Consider the following 22,783-nt stretch of genomic DNA (forward strand, 5'->3'; position numbering starts at 1 on the left):
TCTAACCCTTAATTCAAGTCAATTAATTGGCAACAATGATGAGAAAGAGGAAAAATAGCAGTTGATATCAATTTTCCCTGCAAAGTACTGTACAATATACCTACCTCATTAAAAAGTAAGAAAGTAGATCCATTGAGGAAAGGCATTAGAAAAACAGTTAAAATTCATTAGCAGCAAAAATGAATTGAGCCCTTAGCAGGTCATAGTCGAAGTTAAATTTCAAAGGCATCCTCAGGGACTATATCTATTGCTCATTTGCTTTCAACTTTTTCTATCCTCAGAAATATTAGATGACTTCTACAATTCACAGGCAATTATTTGGGGAAAAACTAAATGTCTTCATATTGAGTGTACATGTAAATTGGTCTTAAACTGATTGACTACAAATCATTTAGTTAGCATTTCTGGATGTAATAAACTTTAAAGTAATTCTCCATTGTCATAGTTTAATGTGTGACTCTATCCAAGTGAGAGAAATGATTCAGAAATTAAAAAAACCCAAATGGAACAGTATAAAAGAGAATTATATGCTCTGACTGAATTCATATAGCCCAATTTGCCTATTCAAAATTTACTGAATAAACCACTCTTGACTATGTATAGACAAGTATATACCACAGTTTGCAAATCATAATGAGTGTTCATTACTTTGTATTTACACTAAATAGGGGGGGAAACTATGTTGTGACATGTATATGTATCCATCTGTGTGATATTGGGATGGATAAGTGATTGAGTGCTTGTGATGCAAGACAGTGATATTTTCCATCTGGTTTTCATAAAAAGATTTCGCTGAATGCACATTCATAAACAATTGTAGCAAAAAAGCTTGAATAAATATTCTGTATCCACTACTGTGAGCAAAAAGAAACAACGCAAGGGGGAAAGCATTACATTTCTATTGATTGAGGGTATTTTTATAACTGGATTAGCAGTAAACCAGAATAGAAATGTTTAATAAATGCATTTATTTCTTTTCATTTGTGACATTTCTCCCCTATTTCTTTGGCACAAACAGCATCAAGCAGTTTACCACGACAATAAAAATGCATCCAAATCAATTAATCAATAAACGTCCTGCATTAAAAACAGCAATGGGTACAGGTTAAAAATTCTGAAAGTAGTTGAAAATGAGATGGATCCCATTTAAAGGACAAAACCAATTTTGTTGGCTGAATAAAACTTAACAGAGATGTCTACACAAAACTACACAAACTAGCCCTTCGCTTTACTAGTTCTCATCTGGTGATATGTTTTGTGAACCAAATAAATTGTGGATTGTTTAACAAATTATAGTTGAACAAACCATGATTTGGTGAAATGTCTAAATGTACCTTATATCTGTGAAAGATTTTCCTAGTTTGAGAGTCACTCTCTAGAAGACCTTTTCAGTAGCTATCAGCCTATATTGAAAGATGATGATATATTAAAAATGTATTTTAAAAAATTCATATGGCATGAATTAAAATTAAAATTCATATGGGATGATGGTTTTTGTGGAAAAAGGAATTTATGAAGAGCAGGCTTGAAGACTCTGGTTACAAGATTTAATAAGTCAGAACTTGTGCTCTTTACACTTTGCAGTTTCCAAATAGTTTATTGTTATTGCTACACTTGATCTTAGGCAAAAGTCTGAGAAAATAGTTTATTAAAAAATAGCATCAAGAATGGAATCATAGTACTTCAAAATTAAGAAATGTCTTAAATCTTATACATGTGGTTACATAGTTTCAAATCAGGACCATGCTATTTAAGTCTCTTTACAATGAAAAGATCTATTTTTAGACCTTTGGGGATTTTATTAATAAATGCAAGAAAGTCCCATTACTGTATTTATGGCTTTTCACAAGTGCCTTGACAAAAAGAAGTTTCCAATAATTCAGTTTTGAAATGCTAATGAAGACTGGCTGGAAAGAATACTATTACCTTTGATAGCAGTATGTGGAATTTTTTTCTTCAGCACATACTGTACGTGATCATAACCTCAGAGCAGAACTCTGGGGAAAAGGAGGGAGGTTTAGGCTGGGGGGTAACTTACCGGCTGCATTGGTGGTGGGACGGGAGCCAAAAGGAGGGAACCATGGGAGGTGGGGTTTAAGTAGGGTGGGGGCGTGGTGGTGTAATTAAGGGTGTGGTGGTGGGAGTTAGCCTTGTCGGTTATTTAACAGCGTTGACTGTGCTGTAAAGTCAACGCTGACTTCATTTGTCTTTGAGCGAACGTTTATGCGGATAATAAACACAGCTTGGAAGAACCAGCTCCCGTTCCGGTTTCAATCTTTGGGTGATTCGTCGGACGGGGTCTGATAGTAAGTCAGCGTTGACTTTACAGCACAGTCAACGCTGTTAAATAACCGACAAGGCTAACTCCCACCACCACACCCTTAATTACACCACCACGCCCCCACCCTACTAAAACCTGGAAGCCCTACAAACTCCTCGTCGCTTGTCGCCTAAACATGTCCGATGGGCCTTATACTTCCGTCGCTTCCGTTTTGTGCTGAAGTATGTGCCGGGGGGTCGGAACTTTCTGGCAGATGCCTTGTCGCGCATGCCTCAGTTTGAGAGCAAGAGGGAGGAGGTGGTGCAGGCACTCATCCCGACACTGGCAACCGAGGGGATTGGTTCGGAGAGTGCTAGACAGGTATCGGGGGAGAATTTGAACCAGGCCATCCAAAGGACATTGCAGGAGGATGCCTGGTTGCGGAGTAACCCGGGACTATTGACTATGCGGGACGGTTTAGCGTGGCATGGAACACGACTGTATGTGCCCGAAACCGTGCGGCCACGCGTTCTGCATGGGTGTCACGACGCCAAACAGGCGGGACATTTCGGGTTTGTGAAAACCTTACATCTGGCACGTCGTCAATTCTGGTGGCCTCGCATGAAAAGTGACATCGAGCAGTACGTACGGCGTTGCCATATTTGTGCCACTACAAAGCCCCAAGTTGGGAAGCCTTTGGGGTTGTTGCAACAGGTAGCTGACCCAACCCGGCCTTGGCGGGACGTCGCCATGGACTTCGTTGTGGACCTCCCGGAGAGTAAGGGTCACACCGTTATCTGGACAGTGGTTGACCTGTTTTCTAAACAGGCACACTTTGTCCCGTGTAAGGGGTTACCATCAGCCCGTCGCTTAGCTTGGTTGTTCCTCACGCAAGTATACCGACTGCATGGAGTGCCGCGGCGTGTGATTTCGGATAGAGGGGTGCAATTCACAGCCCGGTTTTGGAGAGAGTTCCTGCGTCATATTGGCTCGTCCCAGGGATTGAGTACCGCCTATCATCCCAGCACCAACGGGGCTGCAGAACGAGCCAACGCTGCTGTTGAACGCTACTTACGGAGCTATGTTTCTTTCCGGCAGACGGACTGGGTAGACCTGATAGCGCTTGCTGAAGTCGCATACAATAACGCAGTTCACAGTAGTACTGGCTTCTCTCCATATCGGGTGGTCACTGGTCACGAGTTCGTTCCCTTCAGTGAATGCCCTCGGGAAGAGTGCGGAGGGGCGCCCTACAATATCTCCTTCGGTGGAAGGGGTACCCGGTGGAGGAGGCGACGTGGGTGTCGCGGGAGGATGTCCATGCTCCACGTTTGATCCGGGCATTCCACCGAGCCCACCCTGGCAGGCCGGGGGGTGGGGGTCATGGGGGTGTGTGCACAGTGAATGATGCTATAACCCTGTTTTCTACATCTGCAGGAGGACCCTTGGTAGGGGGGGCGGCATGTCGGGCCGAGCGCGCCCGACATTCGGACGGGCCGCGGGGTGACCCACCAGGCTGCCAGGCTCCCGCAGAGCACCCCGTCAGGCCCCGAAGCCTCCCGCCGGCGACCGTCGTCTCCCGGAGGGCCAGGACGGCATTCGGCCCTCCCCAGCACTCCGGAAGCCGCAGCAAACCCCCAGGCCCCAAAGCCTCCCGCCGTCGCCCGTCGTCATCCGGAGGGCCGGGTCAGCACGCGGCCCTCCCCAGCGACCCGGTAACCGCCCGGAGCAACTTACCAGGCCGCAGGGCCGTTCGCAGGCCTCCTTGTCTCGTCGCCATGCTGCCGGGTTCCAGAGACGGATGGCCACGCCCACGCAACTCCAACGGATCGGGGACTGGGACAGCGAGAGGAACGGCGCAGCGGCGGGCCGCCTGTCAGCTGGGGAGGCCGCGGACCAGCCAGCCGGGCTCCAGAAGCTGCTTACAGGCCGGGAAGGGGCTGTACGAAGAACGAGGCGGTGGCTGCCCAGCGCCCAAGCCGCAGGGCAAGAATGGGTGCCTGGGTGGGTCAGGGGGTGATGGAGACAACCGGTGGGCCGGGAAGGGGTTTAGCGAGCAGCTCGCGGCGGTCTGGGGTGGTGAAGGGAATGAAGAGTCAAGGCAGAACTCTGGGGAAAAGGAGGGAGGTTTAGGCTGGGGGGTAACTTACCGGCTGCATTGGTGGTGGGACGGGAGCCAAAAGGAGGGAACCATGGGAGGTGGGGTTTAAGTAGGGTGGGGGCGTGGTGGTATAATTAAGGGTGTGGTGGTGGGAGTTAGCCTTGTCGGTTATTTAACAGCGTTGACTGTGCTGTAAAGTCAACGCTGACTTCATTTGTCTTTGAGCGAACGTTTATGCGGATAATAAACACAGCTTGGAAGAACCAGCTCCCGTTCCGGTTTCAATCTTTGGGTGATTCGTCGGACGGGGTCTGATACGTGTAGGAGTATTTTTGTTATTGTCATGTTTCACTAGTCCTCACAGCTGGAACAACCATGCAAAGAAAATATGTGCAAATAGTTGATTGTGAGTCACTCTGGATGAATAAAAACATGTTCCTTTCTTGATAAATTTCCTTTAATGTGGCACCATCCAGATGTGTTGAGATTGTAACTTGCAGAGCTCCAAGGCTTTAACATATTTCTTCTGACTTCCATTGATTTTCCATAGCTTTCTTGTTGCAGGTGAGTAACCCAGTAATTTGCTAAGCAAGTAAGATACAGTGCAGAACTTAAAATGCCAAGATTCATATACAATTAAAAGATTGGGAGCCCTTCAATGGAAAACTGTTCATCAGAGATGGGTAATATTTGAAGTTTATGAGGTTTAATAACATGCTCTATGATTCTCTGAAAACTACAATTTCACACAGCTGCTGTGTAATAAACCAAGAGCTGACATATAGGAAAGTCACAACTTCCTTCAGTGGGAACATGGATCATGCTTTGAAGCAGAAGAAAATGTGGCCATTTTTAAAATGGTCTTTTCTGAATTAAAGCAGTTTCCTCTACTATGAATGTAAGACTGGTGTATATAGAGTATATGCCTCTGTTATATGCCCCATTTATCAGATGGGAAACAGGAAGGATTCATGTTTATTAATTAATCAAATTTATATCACCACCCATCTCACCCAAAATGACACTGATTAGCAAACAAGAATTAATAAGAACAATATATAAAACCAAAAATGTACAATATGAAAAAGAAATCAAACTACTATTAATGTTTGATGAAATCACTATTTGTTGAAATGAAATCACTATTGATTGAAATTTCCAGGACAGATTTCAACACAGTTTCAAATTGCTATAATTCGCTACTGTTACAGAATCTAGCATTGTTTCTTTATAGCTAATAGGGCACACTTAACAATGTTGTAAAAAAAGTGGAGCAGTATTTCTAGCTTTTTATGGGCACTTTATTTATTTTTCTTGGAATTTTTGAAGGCAAGAGATGAAATGAAAGCTTCAGGATGTCATTTCTATAAAACTTTGAAACCTCTACCATAAATGGCTCCCACACAGTCATTTCTAGAGTGTGATACTTGTATTCTGATCAGAGCACATGTGTTGTGTAGCCGGTTCTTTGCAGGCAATAAGCGAGACGGAAGGTTGCAAACAGGAACATGCTTTATTGAGGCAAACAGGAACAGAACTCAAACAGTGGCTGCTGCGCAGCTACTTATATGGTTGGCCACTAGGTGGCGGCCAATAAGTTTAAAGGAACCCAATCCCGCCCCAAATCATCCAATGATCTTCTTGGAGACAAGAAGTCTGGCTTAGTCTGTGACTGTTACCCAGACACACCATTGAGCAACCTTTAAGCAGCATTCAAACAGACATGTGAATCAGTACAAGTAAAAATCCCAATACATTACAACATGCATCTTTCAAATGCTTATTCTGAAAGAGGTTACACACTACTCTTCTATTTTCTTCCTTTGTTTTGTCAAAGGGCCTTGATAAATGGAGGAAAAAGAAACAGAAAAGAAAGGAAGACTGCAGTTGAGTGGATGAGCAAGGAAAAAGCTTTTTCTTCCTGCCTCTGCTACTGCTTCTCCTTACCAGGAAAAGAATAGAAAAAGTAGGAACCAGAGTCAGTCTGGGTAGTTTTAATACTTTCACTGCCATCTGAGCTAATGGGGACCCAATGGGTGAGTTCTACTCTGGAGGTGGCTCTAGATTGACAGCAGAGTCCCCACCTCCCATTCTCCACTTCCCACTCACCCATCTTTTTTACTAGTCATATTCATGTAGTTTCTTTGTGTTTTTTATTTTATTGTTCTATTTTACTTTTGCTTTGTTTAAACTTCTTTTTTATTTCTTTGTTTTTCATTGTTGTAGGACACTTAGAGTAGCCCCATGGTGAGACATGTGGCAAATAAATTTAATCATAACAACTGGAGTATCACTTAAACAACATCATCATTGACAAACTCACCAACAGCCAATTGTAAAAGGCACCTTTATGTGGAACAGCTTTTCATCCTGTGAGGATACCTCTAGTAGATAAACATCAACATGTGCCTATCCCAGATTCTTAGAAAGTACTCAATAGGTGGTTAAAAATGCCAAATCCTGTCTGAACATCTGGCTGACTCTGCAATGAACCATAATAATAATTTCATTTTCCTTCTTTCCCCTTCACTAGATCTCTGTTTTGGTAGAATTCTATACATGTGTTCTATTACTTTTTAACATGATTGCACTCAGGATTTCATTTGTCTCTCTCCTTTGGTTTATATAAGTGTGTGTGTGTGTGTAAGAGAGAGAGAAAGAGAGAGAGAGAGAGAAAGAGAGAGAGATTTTTATTTTGCAGTGAAGCTCAGGATATAAAGCATTTTAAATAATTATCAGTTGTCTTGAATAACAGTGGCCATTTTGAATATATTGTATAATCCAAATTTTGCTATGCTCTAGTAATCATATACTTAGCAATTTTCCATCTCACTTAACCCCTTTTCTGCAGTAGTAAGTAACCTGAACTTCAGCCTTTTAACATTTCTATTTTAAGCTGTGAAAACGTAATTTTGTAAATAACCTCCTTCCTGCAAATAAAGTTTATCCATAAAATTAACACATGATCATTTTGAAGATAGAGGATTAGAAAACTTCAATGATTTTAAATCAGATGTGATAAGGGAACATTGAATTTCTCAAGAAATGGCTACTTTTCATTGGTCTGTGCTATACCAGGTTTAAAAAGCAAGTTCAATATTTTGAAATGTTGTCATTTCCCAAATTTTTGGAACAATCTAAAACTGTTCTCTAATATATAAAAAAGAGATAGAATACATCTTTTTTAGGATTTTTGAACTGTGGAGTGGGAATTTTTAGGGCTCTGAGGTGCTGTCAGGATTTGGGCACCTTAGAAGGATAATGGGGAAGTTTTGTCCAGGTAAAAAGTGCTGCTTTATTGTTTTTTTTTAAAAAAAATATTTTTAGAAGTAGGAGCAGCACTGGAAATGTTTATTGTGTTTTTGTACTGAGGACTGAGATGTTTAGGGGTTTAGGTGGAGTCTCCAATTTCAATAGAACACATGCATTTTTGCTAAGTTACCCTTGTCAAGGTAAGTAATATTTTTGTCTTGGGAAGAAAATAGTTTTTTTAATTTTAATGGGGTTATATGAACATGTTCTCTGTCACGTGCCCATTATGTCATGAAAATAAATTCTGTTTTTATTTCAGCCATAGCAATCTCCCCTTTGCCACTTTAGTGTTGACTTTTTAGAATATCCAAAAGGGTTGATGTCTTCTAAGGAATACTTTTGAATAGACTTATGGACTATTATAACAGGGGGCTGCTCTTGAAGAGTCTCCAGAAGCTTCAACTGGTACAAAATGTGATGGTGTAACAATTATGGGGGGTGTGTGCCCCTAGAATGGAACAAATGCATGCCTACATGAAGAATGCATAAATAAACAAATAAAATAGAAGCAGCAAAAGAGGTTCATTAAATGGTGCATGCATGCATGAACATACACATGTTCCTTGCATGTGCCTTTTACATGTGTACGTTCAGGCAATTTTCCTTTTCTTTCTATCTATCTATCTATCTATCTATCTATCTATCTATCTATCTATCTATCATCTATCATATTACTTAATCACCCATCTCCCTCCTTTTACCATAATGTCTACCTGGAATTAAATATTAAATAAATTTCACTTCTAAGAACTAAGCAAAAAAAAATCTAATAAATTCTTGTATCCATTACATTTTTATGAGAACCAGCGGGGCCATAGGATTGCCTGCACATTAGAGTCAGCTGTTTGTTTTCTTGAACCAGTTCCAGCATAGCCTATTTTCCTGCTACACACACAATCCTTGTTCTCATCTTCCCTTTATCTGTGATAGATTGATTAGTCTTCTGTAGTCATCATCTATGCCAGGGGTCTTCAAACTTGGCCCTTTCATGACTTGTGGACTTCAACTCCCAGAATTCCTCAGCCAGACATGCTGGCTGAGGAATTCTGGGAGTTGAAGTCCACAAGTCATAAAAGGGCCAAGTTTGAAGACCTCTGATCTATGCCTTCTTGGGCTATGCTAAACATACTAAAACATATCGCCAGTTATCATTGGTTTTGTTTTTGGTTTTTCAGCATTTAACAGATATTGTCCCAAAGGTGCTTTTTTCATGAGGCAACTGGACTTTCTTGTTTTTCTTTGAAGACGTTTCACATTGAATCCAAGAAGTTTCTTCAGCTCTTGGATGAGAAGCGAAATGTCTTCAAAGAAAAACAAGGAAGTCCAGTTGCCTCGTGAAAAAAACACCTTTGGGACAACCATGACCTGGATGACTGAGAATCTCCACAGACATTTAACAGATATTGCTTAACATTAACTAGATTAAAAATAAATCCTGAACTGAAAAGTTCCAGAATTGGAATGGAGTCTCTGATAAGGCAAGATCATCTTGTCCATTCCTGAGACATATGAATATGCTACCTTGATTTTTAGTCACTCTATCCACAAGAATCAGAAATGACAAAATTCTCCACAGAAAACATGATTCACATAACTTCCTCCTTGATTTCTTCCTTCTCTTTAGAGGCAGCTTCACAATACTGCATGAGTATTGTAAATATTTTCCTGCAATAGAGAATGTGTAAATAATGAATTGCTTAGCAGTTCTGGACATTGCTCTCCATGTTTAGAATGGGTTTGATTAACGGTTCTGTTGAATATAGATCTTAACTCAGTTATATATTTCCAAGAGTAGCCACAAAGGCATTAGCTATTTTTAAAAGTATAAGTAAAAAAATACAATCATTCTGGAAGAAATCTTGCTGTAAGAGATGCAGGTACCTTATATATGACTAAACCGAAGAGTAATAAAATAAACAGTTCAATAAAATTTACTCTGCACAATATCCACAATCAATCTGGAATATGGAAATAAACTGCTTCTTCATAAAGAGAAAATACCCAAGACTGCTTCTTAAAACCCAAATGCTCTAGAACATGCTGATGATTTGCTTTTCCACACTGTGGTTTACCATTTAATTTTATATATTTAGAAAGTTAGTGCTGGTTTTTCTTCATGCCAAAGTCAAGTATAGGTGTGTAGACCAATTCCCAGCTGTTTTCTTAATGCGGATTGCCACATAGGCCAGGTCTCAGCAGAGTGGAGCCTGTAGGCAACATGGAATGTGCACCTCCATTGTATCCACAGAGCCCCAAATTAATTTTCACTGTAAGATATCATAAGTTGAGCTGGACCCATTTTACAATTTTTATGATGACCATTAAGCAAATTGCATATCATTAAGTGAATCCACTTCCCCAATGCAAGTTGTTCACTGGAAATCAGCAAGAAAGGTGTCACATGACAAGAGGATGCGCTGTAAATATGAGCTGATTGCCAAGTACACAAATTGTGATGGTGGGGGTGGTGCAATAGGGAGATGTAATAGTCATAAGTGTGAGTACAGGTTGTAAGTCACTTTTGCTGAGGTCATTGTAATTTTGTACAATGACCTTAGAAAATGAATGGTTCTAAATCAAGAATTACCTGTACTTTGTAGGCCACCAGCAGGTCCTTGAGAAGCACTGAAAGAGTATTTTTAAGGACCACAGGTGGTCCTCAACTTACAACAGTGGATTTAGTGACTGTTCAAAGTTACAGTGGCACTGAAAAAAGTGACTTATGAGCATTTTTCACACTTATGACTGTTGCAGCATCTCTGTAGTTGCAATGTCGCAGGGTCATGTGATCACCTTTTGCAATCTTCTGACAAGCAAAGACAATGGGGAAGCCAGATTCACTTAACAACCGTGTTACTAACTTAACAACTGCAGTGATTCGCTTAACAACTCTGGCAAAATAGATCAAAAAATTGGGCAAAACTCACTTAACAAATGTTTCACTTAGCAACATAAATGTTGGGGTCAACTGTGGTCATAACTTGTACGCTACCTATATTACATTAAACTTCCATAGTGCATTTGCGCATTTTTCTTCCTAGTTACAGAAGAAGACTAGGAATTAATCTACATGGACCATTAGCCACAGATCAGGGATAATTCAGCAATTGTAGTTAGAGGATTAAATGGATTATATCACTGTCAAGTCATCCTCTGTTTACCTGCTCCAGTACAAAAGTGATTTTTGCTTTATCTTTTAGCACTAGCTGTGCAATGCGGTTCATCTGTGCCACTTTTGATCAAGATAAGATTACCTATTAGCCATCTGAATTACTGCAGTGCAGTAACCACAGAAACCCCTTCATGGATTACTGCCTTGTCGTGGTGAAGGGGCTTGCGTAATTCAATGAAGCTATGACCTGTGCCGTGCAGGGCCACCCAAGGCGGAAAGGTCATAGCAGAGAGTTCTGACAAAACGTGATCCACTGGAGAAGGAAATGGCAACCCACTCCAGTATCTTTGTCATGAAAACCCTATGGACAGTACCAAAAGGCAAAACAATATGACGATGGAAGATGAGCCCCTCAGGTCGGAAGGCGTCCAATATGCTACTGGGGAAGAGCAGAGGGCTAGCACTAGTAGCGCCAGAAAGAACGAAGTGACTGGGCCAAAGCTGAAAGGACGCTCAGCTGTGGATGTATCTGGTGGTGAAAGGAAAGTCCGATGCTGTAAAGATTTTTTCTTCATAGGCACCTCGAACGTAAGATCCATGAATCAAGGAAAGCTGGATGTGGTCAAACAAGAGGTGACAAATAGATTTAAGGAATTAGATCTGATAGACAGAATGCCTGAAGAACTATGGACAGAGGTTCACAACATTGTACAAGAGGTAGCAACTAAAACCATCCCAAAGAAAAAGAAATGCAAGAAAGCAAAATGGCTGTCTGAGGAAGCTTTACAAATAGCTGAGGAAAGGAGGGAAGCGAAAGGCAAGGGAGAAAAAGAAAGATACACCCAATTGAATGCAGAATTCCAAAGAATAGCTAGAAGAGATAAGAATGCCTTCTTAAATTAACAGTGCAAAGAAATAGAAGAAAACAATAGAATAGGGAGGACCAGAGATCTCTTCAAGAAAATTGAAGAGATGAAGGGAATGTTTCATGCAAAGATGGGTATGATAAAGGACCAAAATGGCAGGGACCTAACAGAGGCAGAAGAGATTAAGAAGAGGTGGCAAAATTACACAGAAGAACTATACAAGAATGAGCTTAACGTCCCTGATAACCACGATGAGGTGGTCACTGACCTCGAGCCAGACATCCTAGAATGTGAAGTGAAGTAGGCCTTAGAAAAGTTGAGCAACAACAAAGCTAGTGGAGGTGACAGTATTCCAACTGAGCTATTCAAAATCTTAAAAAATACTGCTACATTCAATTTGCCAGCAAATTTGGAAAACTCAACAGTGGCCACAGGATTGGAAAAGATCAGTTTACATTCCAATTCCAAAGAAAGGCAGTGCCAAAGAATGTTCAAACTATCACACCATTGCACTCATTTCACATGCTGGTAAAGTTATGCTTAAAATCCTACAAGCTAGACTCCAGCAGTATGTGGATCGAGAACTACCAGAAGTACAAGCAGGATTTCAAAGAGACAGAGAAACTAGAGATCAAATTGCCAACATATGCTGGATCATGGAGAAAGCTAGGGAGTTCCAGAAAAACATCTACTTCTGCTTCATTGACTATGCTAAAGCCTTTGATTGTATGGATCACAACAAACTGTGGCAAGTTCTTAAAGAGATGGGAGTACCAGACCATCTTATTTGTCTCTTGAGAAACCTATATGCGGGTCAAGAAGCAACAGTGAGAACTGGACACGGAACCACTGATTGGTTCAAAACTGGGAAAGGAGTCCGGCAAGGCTGTATACTGTTGCCCTGCCTATTTAACTTATATGCAGAGCACATCATGAGAAAGGCAGGGCTAGATGAATCAAAAGTTGGAATTAAGATTGCCGGAAGAAATATTAACAACCTAAGATATGCAAATGATACCACTCTAATGGCAGAAAGTGAAGAAGAACTAAAGAGCCTCTTGTTGCAGGTGAAGAAGGAGAGTGCAAAAGTTGGGTTGAAACTTAACATTAAGAAAACCAAGATCATGGCATCCGGCCCTCTCAATTCCTGGCAAATAGATGGGGAAGAAATGGAGGTAGTGACAGATTTTATTTTCCTGGGCTCCAAGATCACTGCAGATGGGGACTGTAGCCAAGAAATTAAAAGATGCTTGCTCCTGAGGAGGAAAGCCATGGCAAATCTAGACAGCACACTAAAAAGCAGAGAAATCACCCCGTCAACAAAAGTGCATATAGTCAAGGCTATGGTCTTCCCAGTTGCAATGTATGGCAGTGAAAGTTGGACCATAAGAAAGGCTGAGCGCCAAAGAATTGAGGCCTTTGAACTATGGTGCTGGAGAAGACTCCTGCGAGTCCCTTGGACTGCAAGGCAATCAAACCAGTCAGTCCTAGAGGAGATCAACCCTGACTGCTCTTTAGAAGGCCAGATCTTGAAGTTGAAACTCAAATACTTTGGCCACCTAATGAGAAGGAAGGACTCACTGGAGAAGAGCCTAATGCTGGGAAAGATTGAGGGCGATAGAAGAAAGGGACAACAGAGAATGAGGTGTCTGGGTGGAGTCACTGAAGCAGTAGGCGTGAGCTTAAATGGACTCCAGAAGATGGTAGAGTACAGGAAGGCCTGAAGGAACGTTGTCCATAGGGTCACAATGGGTCGGACACGTCTTCGCAGCTAACAACAACAACCACAGAGAACCACAGAGATAATCTTGGAGAGAAGAACCAATGTGGCAAAGGCAGAATATAGTTAAATTTAGCTGTTGCAGTCTTGAAGTAGCATTTTGCCTTTTCTTCTGCTCTTTACCTCTGGACCTTGAGCATTTTTTTCCAGCTTCATTCTTCTGGCAGATGAAGATTACTTTGCCAATGGCATTGTAGAGAGGTTAAATAGGAGTGGAGAATGTATCAAGCCTTTGGCTCAATCTCTCCCACCACTACATGCAGAGAGTGAGGAAGGTGATTGTGTCAGAAATATGCAACAAATATTACCTAGGAACACAGAGCTGAAAGTGTTAGGGACAAGGTAATATTTGAAAGCAGCTCAGGCAACACCTCCCTGATTCACTTAGATAATAAAAAAGAAGGGAGGTAAAGCACAACCAGACTTGCAAGTTTCTTTTATTACAGCCTATGTCAATAAAGTTCTAATCTTCCTGTGGAGTTAATTTTTGGTCTAGTGAGGCAACTGATCTCAGAGAAAGATAGAGAACCAGAGAAACACTTTCTCCACAACTTTCCCTCAAAAGCGGAGGTTAGCAAATGGTTGGAAATTATCCAATACCTTTGGATCTAGCAATGATTTTATTTTATTACTTAACTATCAATATTTATACGATTTCCCTTCTTATATAACCCTGGGCAATTTCTTCAGGAGGAAAGGCAGAGGTAAATGACAAAACCAGGAAAAAAGAACCATCCAACAATCTAAAGGGACTTCATTCAGCCTTGTAAAGTGTGTGAAAAGCTTGGACAAACAGAGATAACAGAACCCCTCTCTTAACCCCCTATTCAGCTAGAGTGCAACTGAAGAGAAGTTATAAGCAACCATCCTATCCATCAGATGCTATAATGATTTGCACCCAAAGAGGAATAATCTGCTTGATTTGACCAACTCCAAGTTAAATCCATAAGACCTCACTACAGCTCATTTCTGTTCAAATCAGTCATGGCTTTGTCCACTATTTTATATTCACATCTATAAATCCTTCCATGTATAATCCAGATGTCAAGCAATCTTCTCCAGGAAATCCAGCACAATCATCTGTATTGATGTAACTACAGTAAGAAATTTTTTTGGGGGGGGAAACAATCCAGAAGGAGGCAGTGGCAAACCATTTTGTACTGTTCATAAGAAAACTACAAAGATTGTCCATGAAAGCACCAAAAATCAAGCTTGACTTGGAAGACATAAACCTTTAACGTCAGCTCAATAACTTCTCTTCCACTGTAGGGTATATGCTGCCATAGGATAGGGCACATCTTATCACTAGATTTGTAAGAATAACGTATTTCAGATTGTCTGTCTAAAGCCCCATGGCAAAAGGAAAACAGAATACATTAGAGCCTGGAGGTAATAGAATCTATCCAATTCAATCTCTGCCGAAGGACATGTTTTTCAAGGTTCACTAGTACACACTTTGGTGAATATTGAGTAGATTATATGATATAAGAAGAGAATGGATCTGGAAAATAACATACCAGTACCAAAAGTCCTGGAGTTGGAGAGTTCTTCCAAGAAAAATTTAGGGAACAAATGGCAATGTTGAGTTCTTTTAACCGGTTAAAAAAATAGAAACCCAATAAAAGAAAGGTAAACTAGTATTCTTTATACTGCAATCCGTTGTGTTTTTTTTTATTACATGTCGCTAATTTACGGGTAATTTCACTCCCGTTCTGTGCTTTGCTAATGTTGCTTAAATACTCACAAAAAAAAGGCAACAGCCTGACCCGCGTACGGTGTGTGCGTTTATAGGTGCATTATTATATTTATTGGCAGAGGGCGCGAGAGAGCAAGGCTGGCTGTGAAAACTCGTGGACTTCAGGCTCCAGAAGCCCTTGGCGGGGTTCCTGTCAATCGTGGAAGAGCGCTTTGGCGCTAAGGCTGCCGGGATTTGTAGGCATCGCTATCCCCGGCGAGGTGGCTCGGGAGCCCTCGAGCCCAGCCCAGTGGGAGGGACAGGCTCGGGAAGAAAGGGAGACAGGTACTTTGCGATCGGCCCTGCAGGTGACAGCAGCCGAGGGGAGGGGCGGGGGAGGGCATGCGAGGGGGAGGGCAGATTCAGCGTCGAAGAAAGAGGAGGCCCGGGCAAGGGCGGCGGGTGCATTGCAAGCCACAAGGTGGAGAAGCGAGTCGCCGATTGGCCAGCCCCGGATTGCCGCTGGGAGAAGTGAGCGATCAGCCTTTTGCACCAACGGGGAAAGGAGCATGAGGTGGGCTGCTTTCTTTTCTTGGAGGGGCCGGCGTGGCTTTAGCTCTGCACTCCTCCGTTAGGTACAGCGGCCGCGGAGGGGCAGGTGGGGGTCTGGTGGAGGAAGCCCACGCCGCTAAAATCCCCCTTTTGTGTCCCGTCATCCCCCGATCCACGTTCCCAGCCTGTGCCCGCGGTGCAGAGCTCTTCCCCAAAGTGAGTCACCTTCCCTAAAAGTTGGAGATATCTTGTAAGAGGATGGTGGCATAGCCGGGGGGCTGCTAGTCAAGGTGCATGGAATGTTAGAAGGAAAAGGCTGAGCAGCAACGGTTAGAAGCGCCGCGTTAGGAGAATCAACGAAGGATCGCTTGCTTGTCAGCCAAGATTGTCCTGGTTTTAAAGTCTTGTTCCTTTTTTTAGAAACAGGGACATGATGGACATTCCTTATGGTAGAGTCAGCCTGGGGTTTTGTTGTTGTTGTTGTTCTACCCCACTTTCTCCGTATAACGGTCAGTCCATCTCTACCCACCGACCCCTTTGTACTGTATTTCTATCGGATATCTCAATCTCCCCGAACCCTCTTGGGTTACTTTTCCTTTTTGCTTGGATTTATTGGGGCTAACTTGCCTGCCTCTAAAAAGCCCCCACACTGATCGTTGTTACTGTTCCCCTTTCTCACCCTACACAGTTACATGGTAGTGTGCTTTTGACTTTGGGTCGTCCTTCCCTCTGCCTTGCTCCTTTGGGCTAGCAACTGCCCTGGGCTATTGCTGGACCCAGAATGGGGGTAGGAATTATTGACTGCCCCTGGGCAGCAAGAGTGAATGCCCAGGGGGAAAGTAAGGGAGGGAGGAAGAGGTCCTCTTGTGCCAAATGCTCTTTTCTTCTTGCCTCTGTCCTGGCTGAAAAAGGCCACAAAGAGCACAGGGACGATCTGCGGCAGACCCAGATAGGTCTTGTGCTGCTGGTAGTGCCTCTGGCAGCTCCTGCACTGATCCTTTGCTGTCTTGCAGCTGATCTCCCACCGTCGTTTCTCCAGGAGCTGCTGCATGCTCTTTGGCAGCAGGAAGAGTGAGAAGTCAAGAAGGATAAGGGTGCCTTCCGACTCCCAAGTGTGCATGCTGATCTCTGCAACTTGACGGATCGATCGGAGCTACTCTTGCCATCTGGGACTACGCGCCCTGAAGCAGTTGCACAGAAGAGCAGAGGAGAAAGAGGAGGCACTTTTAGCAGCACTAACCCTGCCCTCCGTGGGTTTGCATTACAGGAACATGCACTGATTTGCTGCTTTGCCTTTAGACCCATCCCAACCATCAGGGTGTGTGGTATATGGTGTGTGTGGGAGGGGAGATCCACTGCCTCTGTAATAAATGATAGAGGATACAATGACTTTGCTCTCTTTGCTGGGTCGGATCATGCGTTACTTCTTACTGAGACCAGAGACGCTGTTCCTGCTATGCATCAGCCTGGCCCTATGGAGCTACTTCTTCCATACGGATGAAGTGAAAACCATTGTCAAGTCCAGCAGGGATGCAGTGAAAATGGTGAAGGGCAAAGTAGCAGAAATTATGCAAAATGACCAACTTGGGGGTCTGGATGTGCTGGATGCAGAGTTTTCCAAGACCTGGGAGTTTAAGAACCACAATGTGGCTGTTTATTCTATCCAAGGCCGGAGAGACCACATGGAAGACAGGTTTGAAGTGATCACGGATCTGGTGAACAAGACTCATCCATCCATTTTTGGGATATTTGATGGACACGGTGGAGAGGCAAGTTTTAGGCTGTTTGGGTGATGGGGATTTGCTACTGTTGTGTGTTTAGATGTTTGGGAAGTTAGGCAGTGATCATATGGGGCTTTGTAAGTTAGCAGAAAAGTTGATTTGTGCCATGGTAACAGTCTTTGATTTGCTAAGAATCAATTCCATGAGTCTCATTGGAAAAAGGGGCTACAGATGAATCTTCAGCGAATTGAAATTGTAGACCCAGAACCTTAGGAGCAATGATTGTGTTCGTTCATATGTTTGGAATAAGCTTTTAGAATCAAACTGTGTGGCCTTCAGTGATAATATCTACAATTAGCTACCTTTGTTTTAATAAAGCATAAATGTATGACTAAAGTAAAAGCTATCAGGAGATTGCTGACTGAGGAATGCACTGGCAAACTTTAACATTTTTGCAGCATCTCTTCATTATCACTTTATTTACAGTGTTTTCTGTATCCTTTCTTTACTCACTGAGACGAGCTGCTTGCCTAGAAGTGAAAATAAATGCCATGTGCCTCTCTGCAGCATATGCGCAGAAGAATGGCTGTAGTTTTTTTGCAGTTGCATAGGAGAAGCTAAGCCAGGTTTATTTGGATAATGCCTCTAACTGCATGTCTGTTCATTAGCCACATTAGAAAGAAGCTTCATTCTGTTTCACTTGAATGCAGAGGGTGGCTGTGAATGGACAAGGAGGTAGTCTCACACCGAAGTTAAACATTCACACCAGCTGAAGTAATTGGCAGATTTGTTTTTATTTGCTTCTGTATTTTTTTTTTATCAAGGGTCTGCATTTCCTACAGCTGCTCTGACAAATCAAACTTGCTGGAAAAGCTCTGATGGTGATCAGAAAGAAATTGAGCCTCCTGGAGGGAGCAGCTGTTCCTATAATGGGATATGTTGTGGCTCTTGATAATTTTCTGTTTGTCAGATAAGGAGATTGGATGGTTAGTGGCCTTTTCTTTCTGTGTGGGCTTAATGAGAAGCAGTTTGATTGGAGTGTAGTCGGAATCACTCTTCATATTCTGCATGGATCTCCAAAATCACAGGATGGGGAAATTGGCATCCTGATAGCAGTTATGGACACTGGAATTGTGTAAGATGTTGGAGGGTGAAATCAGGGTAGAGTAGAATGAGCAGTTGCTCCCTCTGCCCTATTCAAAATGAGCAGTTCTTGGCTTATTATGTTTTGAAATCTTTGTTATTCATACTGCTAACCAATATGAGAGAGAGCCTAATACTAAATCATGTTATTGTTGAAAGCTGTGGTTAGGTCATCTAATCTGTAGTTGAGATTAGATGTACTTTGTCTTGTTAGTTGACTTTTGGGAATATGGGTTTGAGGTTGATGAAAGTATGGAAGAGATTGTGTGCTGTCATTTGAAATGTGTAAGCAGCATTCTACTGTAAGTCCCATTCACCTTTGCTTGGGAGAAATTCTTGAAGGATAACATCATCCTATCAGGTGCACTATCCTCTGCAAAGAAACTCTGCTTTTTACCTGTGTGCCTTACTGCTTCTTCATCTTGTTAGATACTCTGTCTGCTGTCAGCAGTTTGAATTATGATTAAAATAGATTTGATAACTTGGCAAGCTGTTTGGTTGTTTTTCATGTACTGCAGCCATCCTCCCATCCTTCCAAATCGTTAGCTTAGCCACATCTAAGCAGGGGGTTGGACTAGATGATCTCCAAGGTCCCTTCCAACTTTACTGTTATGAAACGTGATAAGAGTGTCTATTGTAGTTAGAAATTTAAATGTAGCATTTATAAGTATTTAAATGTAAATTTAATAAGCATTTTTTTAGCTATTAAACCATTATTTTAAAAAAATCTATGAAAGATTTCACGATACATTTAGAGCATATGTTTGCAGGCACAGTGTAATATACATTTCTTTGTTTTGATGGTACTTGTTAATACTGAACAAAATATTTCTGACTACTTAAATTGAATAATCTTTAACCAGCACATTGTGCTCCTATCCAGATTAAAGGCACAGAGTTCCTTATACCTTTGTTTGATTATATGCCATCAAGTTGGCGTTGATTCTTAGTGACCATACAGTTAAACCTTAGCCAGGTTTACCCATTTTCCAGCTTTACTCTTCAAGTTTCCCAGTGGGGCATCTATTACCACTACAATAAAACCCATCCATATTGCCGCAGGTTGTTCTCTTCCTTTTCACCTTTACTAGCATTTTGGATTCTTCAAGGGAGCTTGCATTGTGTCTGCATAATGTGTGCAGAATGCTATAATTTGAGCCTGATCATTTGTACCTCGGGTAAATAGGCTAGATTAATTTGTTGTACAATTCATTTGTTTGTTTTCTTGGCTATCCATGGTATTTCAAAAGTCTTCTCCAACCCTAAAGTTCAAAAGCGTCAGTATTCTTTCTGTTCTACTTCTTTAACATCCAACTTTGACTTTCTTGTTAATCTAAGTGTATTTTTAAAAGGTTATAGCACTAAACCAGGTAATGGAAGATAGAAATGCAGTTGCATAGATCAGGGATTCCCAAGCCCCGCTTCGTGGACCGGCACTGATCTACGGCATGCCAGAAACCGGTCCGCGCAAACAAGCGAAGCCCCATCCATGGGATACAGGCAGTACACAAAACCATGTCCCATCCGGTCCATGTAAAAAACTCTTTCCATGGAACTGGTCTCTGGTGCACAAAAAGTTGGGGGCCGCTGGCATAGATCAACTTTTTTGAAGTGAAGCACCTGCCTCCTACATGGAAAGGTGTGTGGCATCAATTTTACAAGCAGCTTGGATAATTGTTTCTGCCAAAAAATCCTCTAATATGAAGCTGAAATTAATAAAAAAAATGGATGATATGAACTGATACTGTATTAGAAAATTCTGTTGCCTTCGTAAACAGTGCATGAGAGCAGCTCATACGTGCCTGCATTACTCAATATTAGTTTATATTTGGGATTTGTAAATCTAAGCAAACAACTGACATTGAAGTGCTTAGGGTTTTGATGTCATATTGACCTTTTGGATCTAAAATCTTCTCCCACTGTCTTGGAACTTCTGCTTTTTCAAAAAGTGCTACGTTAGTTTTAATTATTGTGCCAGAGGGGGGTGAGATGGGAAGATTTAATCTTTAAACCCTCTTCATAGACTTTGCTCTTAAAATTGCAAATCTCAACCCAACAGTTAGCCCAAAATGGGAGACACAGCTATTTGTAGGAATGGGGATTTGTTCCTAAACTGGGTTACCCATAAAGAAAAAGAATCTGTTTCACACTGAGCTGAAAAGTTTCTCTTTAGCTGAAACTTACATTGTGATTTTTTTACAATTAGAATGACAGTCGCTAGGAGTTGGGCAGTGTATACATTTATTATTGTTGCTGCCGCTGCCATTTGATGTTTTTTTTTTGTTTTGTTATAAATAGCCATAATTGACTATGCACAGATTTATCATTGTGTGCTTCTATTATTTTTATGTATAAGACAGGAAAGTGATTTTCTTCTCATTCTTTTCTTAACTTACACGGGTAGCTGTTCTGCAAATGTCACCACAAAGAAATGGATTTTGTTTTTGTTTTTGTTTTGGTGCTCTCTTTAAACTGAGGAGGTTTTCACTTCCAACCCGTCATGGAAAAGCTTTAGATGTCTTGTGATGTACTTAAAAGCACTTGCAAAAATGGTTGATGTACTTCTGCAATTTATTCCATGTTGATGAGTGCTTTGAACAAGAACATCCTTCAGCTGTCACCTTGAGGGATGTGATGGCGCTTAATTCATTTTATTCAGTAATATTCAAGACTGTTGGGCTTTTTCAGTCAGTTGTCTGGACTGCTTACCTGCTGTACCTGCACAGAATTCAGTGGAAAAAAGAGTTAATGAGCCAGAATAATCTGAGAGCTTTGGGGGGGGGGAGTAAAAGGAGTTGATTCTAGCAAGACTCTTACTCGGTTTAATATGTAACATGACCTTGTCTGAGTCCACTCATCAATGTAATTAATGTACTTTTATGTTGTAGGAATGTAAGATCAGTGGCATTTTTCAGGAAACAAAACAGCACCAATTGCTGTGGCTAAGAATTGAAATTAAATCTGACATTTCTTCTTAGCCACAGCAATTTTCATTGTTGAGTTGGTGCCCTCTAAATGTGTTGGGCTTTAATTACCCTACAATTCTTTATCAGTGGCTCTACTTGCCAGGAATTATGGGTGTTGAAATCTAGTACACTCTTGAGAATGTGAATATATGATTTTGCATTTAGTTTCTGAATCCATATTCTGTAAGCTTACTCTGTTTCAGTGAAGGTAGGATGGCAATATCAAATTGGTTTGTATGGTCAGTAAGTCAGTAAAGAAATCTGTCAAGGTCCTTCATAAATTAATCTGAGTATGACTTTTCTATTTTCCAAATAAAAAAGGCTAGTATGTATAGTCTTCAATTTTTATTATTATTATTATTATTATTATTATTATTATTATTATTATTATTATTATTATTATTATTATTATTATTATTATTATTATTAATTTAATTTGTATACCGCCCTTCTCCCGAAGGACTCAGGGCAGTGAACAGGGCAATACATAATAAAAAACAAGATACAAAAATTAAAAAATAATTAAACAGCAATGCCCGTAATAAATTAATACAGATTAAAAAGTTAAGATCAATTTATAAAACCCAACCCCATCCCATCAGGCCAGGCCAGCTTGTTCAAAAAGGTAGGTTTTAAGATCGCGCCGGAAGGAGCGGAGATCAGGCGCCATCTGGAGCTCGACCGGAAGATGGTTCCATAAATCCGGCGCACCCACAGAGAACGCCCTCCCCCTGGGGGCCACCAGTCGGCATTCTTTGACCGGTGGCACCCTGAGGAGGCCCTCTCTGTGGGAGCGTACTGGGGGGAGGGAAGTTGACGCCGGCCGCAGGTGCTCCCCAAGGTATTCCGGACCCATGCCATTTATGACTACAATTGAGCCCAAAATTTATGTTGTTAAGTGAAACATTTGTTAACTTGAGTTTTGCCCCATTTTATGACCTTTCTTGCCATAGTTGTTAAGTGAAACACTGTGGTTGTTAAGTTAGTAACATGTTTGTTAAGTGAATATGGCTTCCCCATTGACTTCACTTGTCAGAAGGTTGCAAAAGGTGAGCAAAAGACCCTAGAACACGGACACCATCATAAATATGAGTCAGTTGCCAGGTGTCTGAATTTTGATCACATGACTATGGGGATGCTGCAATGGTCATAGGTGTGAAAAATGGTTATAAATCACTTTTTTCAGTGCCATTTTAAACGGTCATTTAACTGTTTTAAGTCAAGGACTACATGTAGTTGATTTTTCTTGTCTGTAAGTATAAAGTGTTTGCTTGATTTTTAGGAAGCTGGATATGAAA

General features: G+C 41.5%; 1 protein-coding gene across 1 annotated transcript in view; it reads left to right on the forward strand.

The window, feature by feature from the left end:
* Nucleotides 1–15,549: 15,549 nt before the first annotated feature.
* PPM1L (protein phosphatase, Mg2+/Mn2+ dependent 1L) overlaps nucleotides 15,550–22,783 on the forward strand; it is a 191,677-nt gene continuing 184,443 nt past the window's right edge. The window contains exons 1-2 of the mRNA XM_081329334.1: nucleotides 15,550–15,677; nucleotides 16,669–17,428. Of these exons, the coding sequence (XP_081185460.1) occupies nucleotides 17,026–17,428 (403 nt within the window). The 5' untranslated portion in view covers nucleotides 15,550–15,677; nucleotides 16,669–17,025. The remainder of the gene's footprint in view (nucleotides 15,678–16,668; nucleotides 17,429–22,783) is intronic.

Source organism: Vipera berus (genome assembly GCF_964194415.1).
Source record: "Vipera berus genome assembly, chromosome: 5".
NCBI classification, from domain to species: domain Eukaryota; kingdom Metazoa; phylum Chordata; class Lepidosauria; order Squamata; family Viperidae; genus Vipera; species Vipera berus.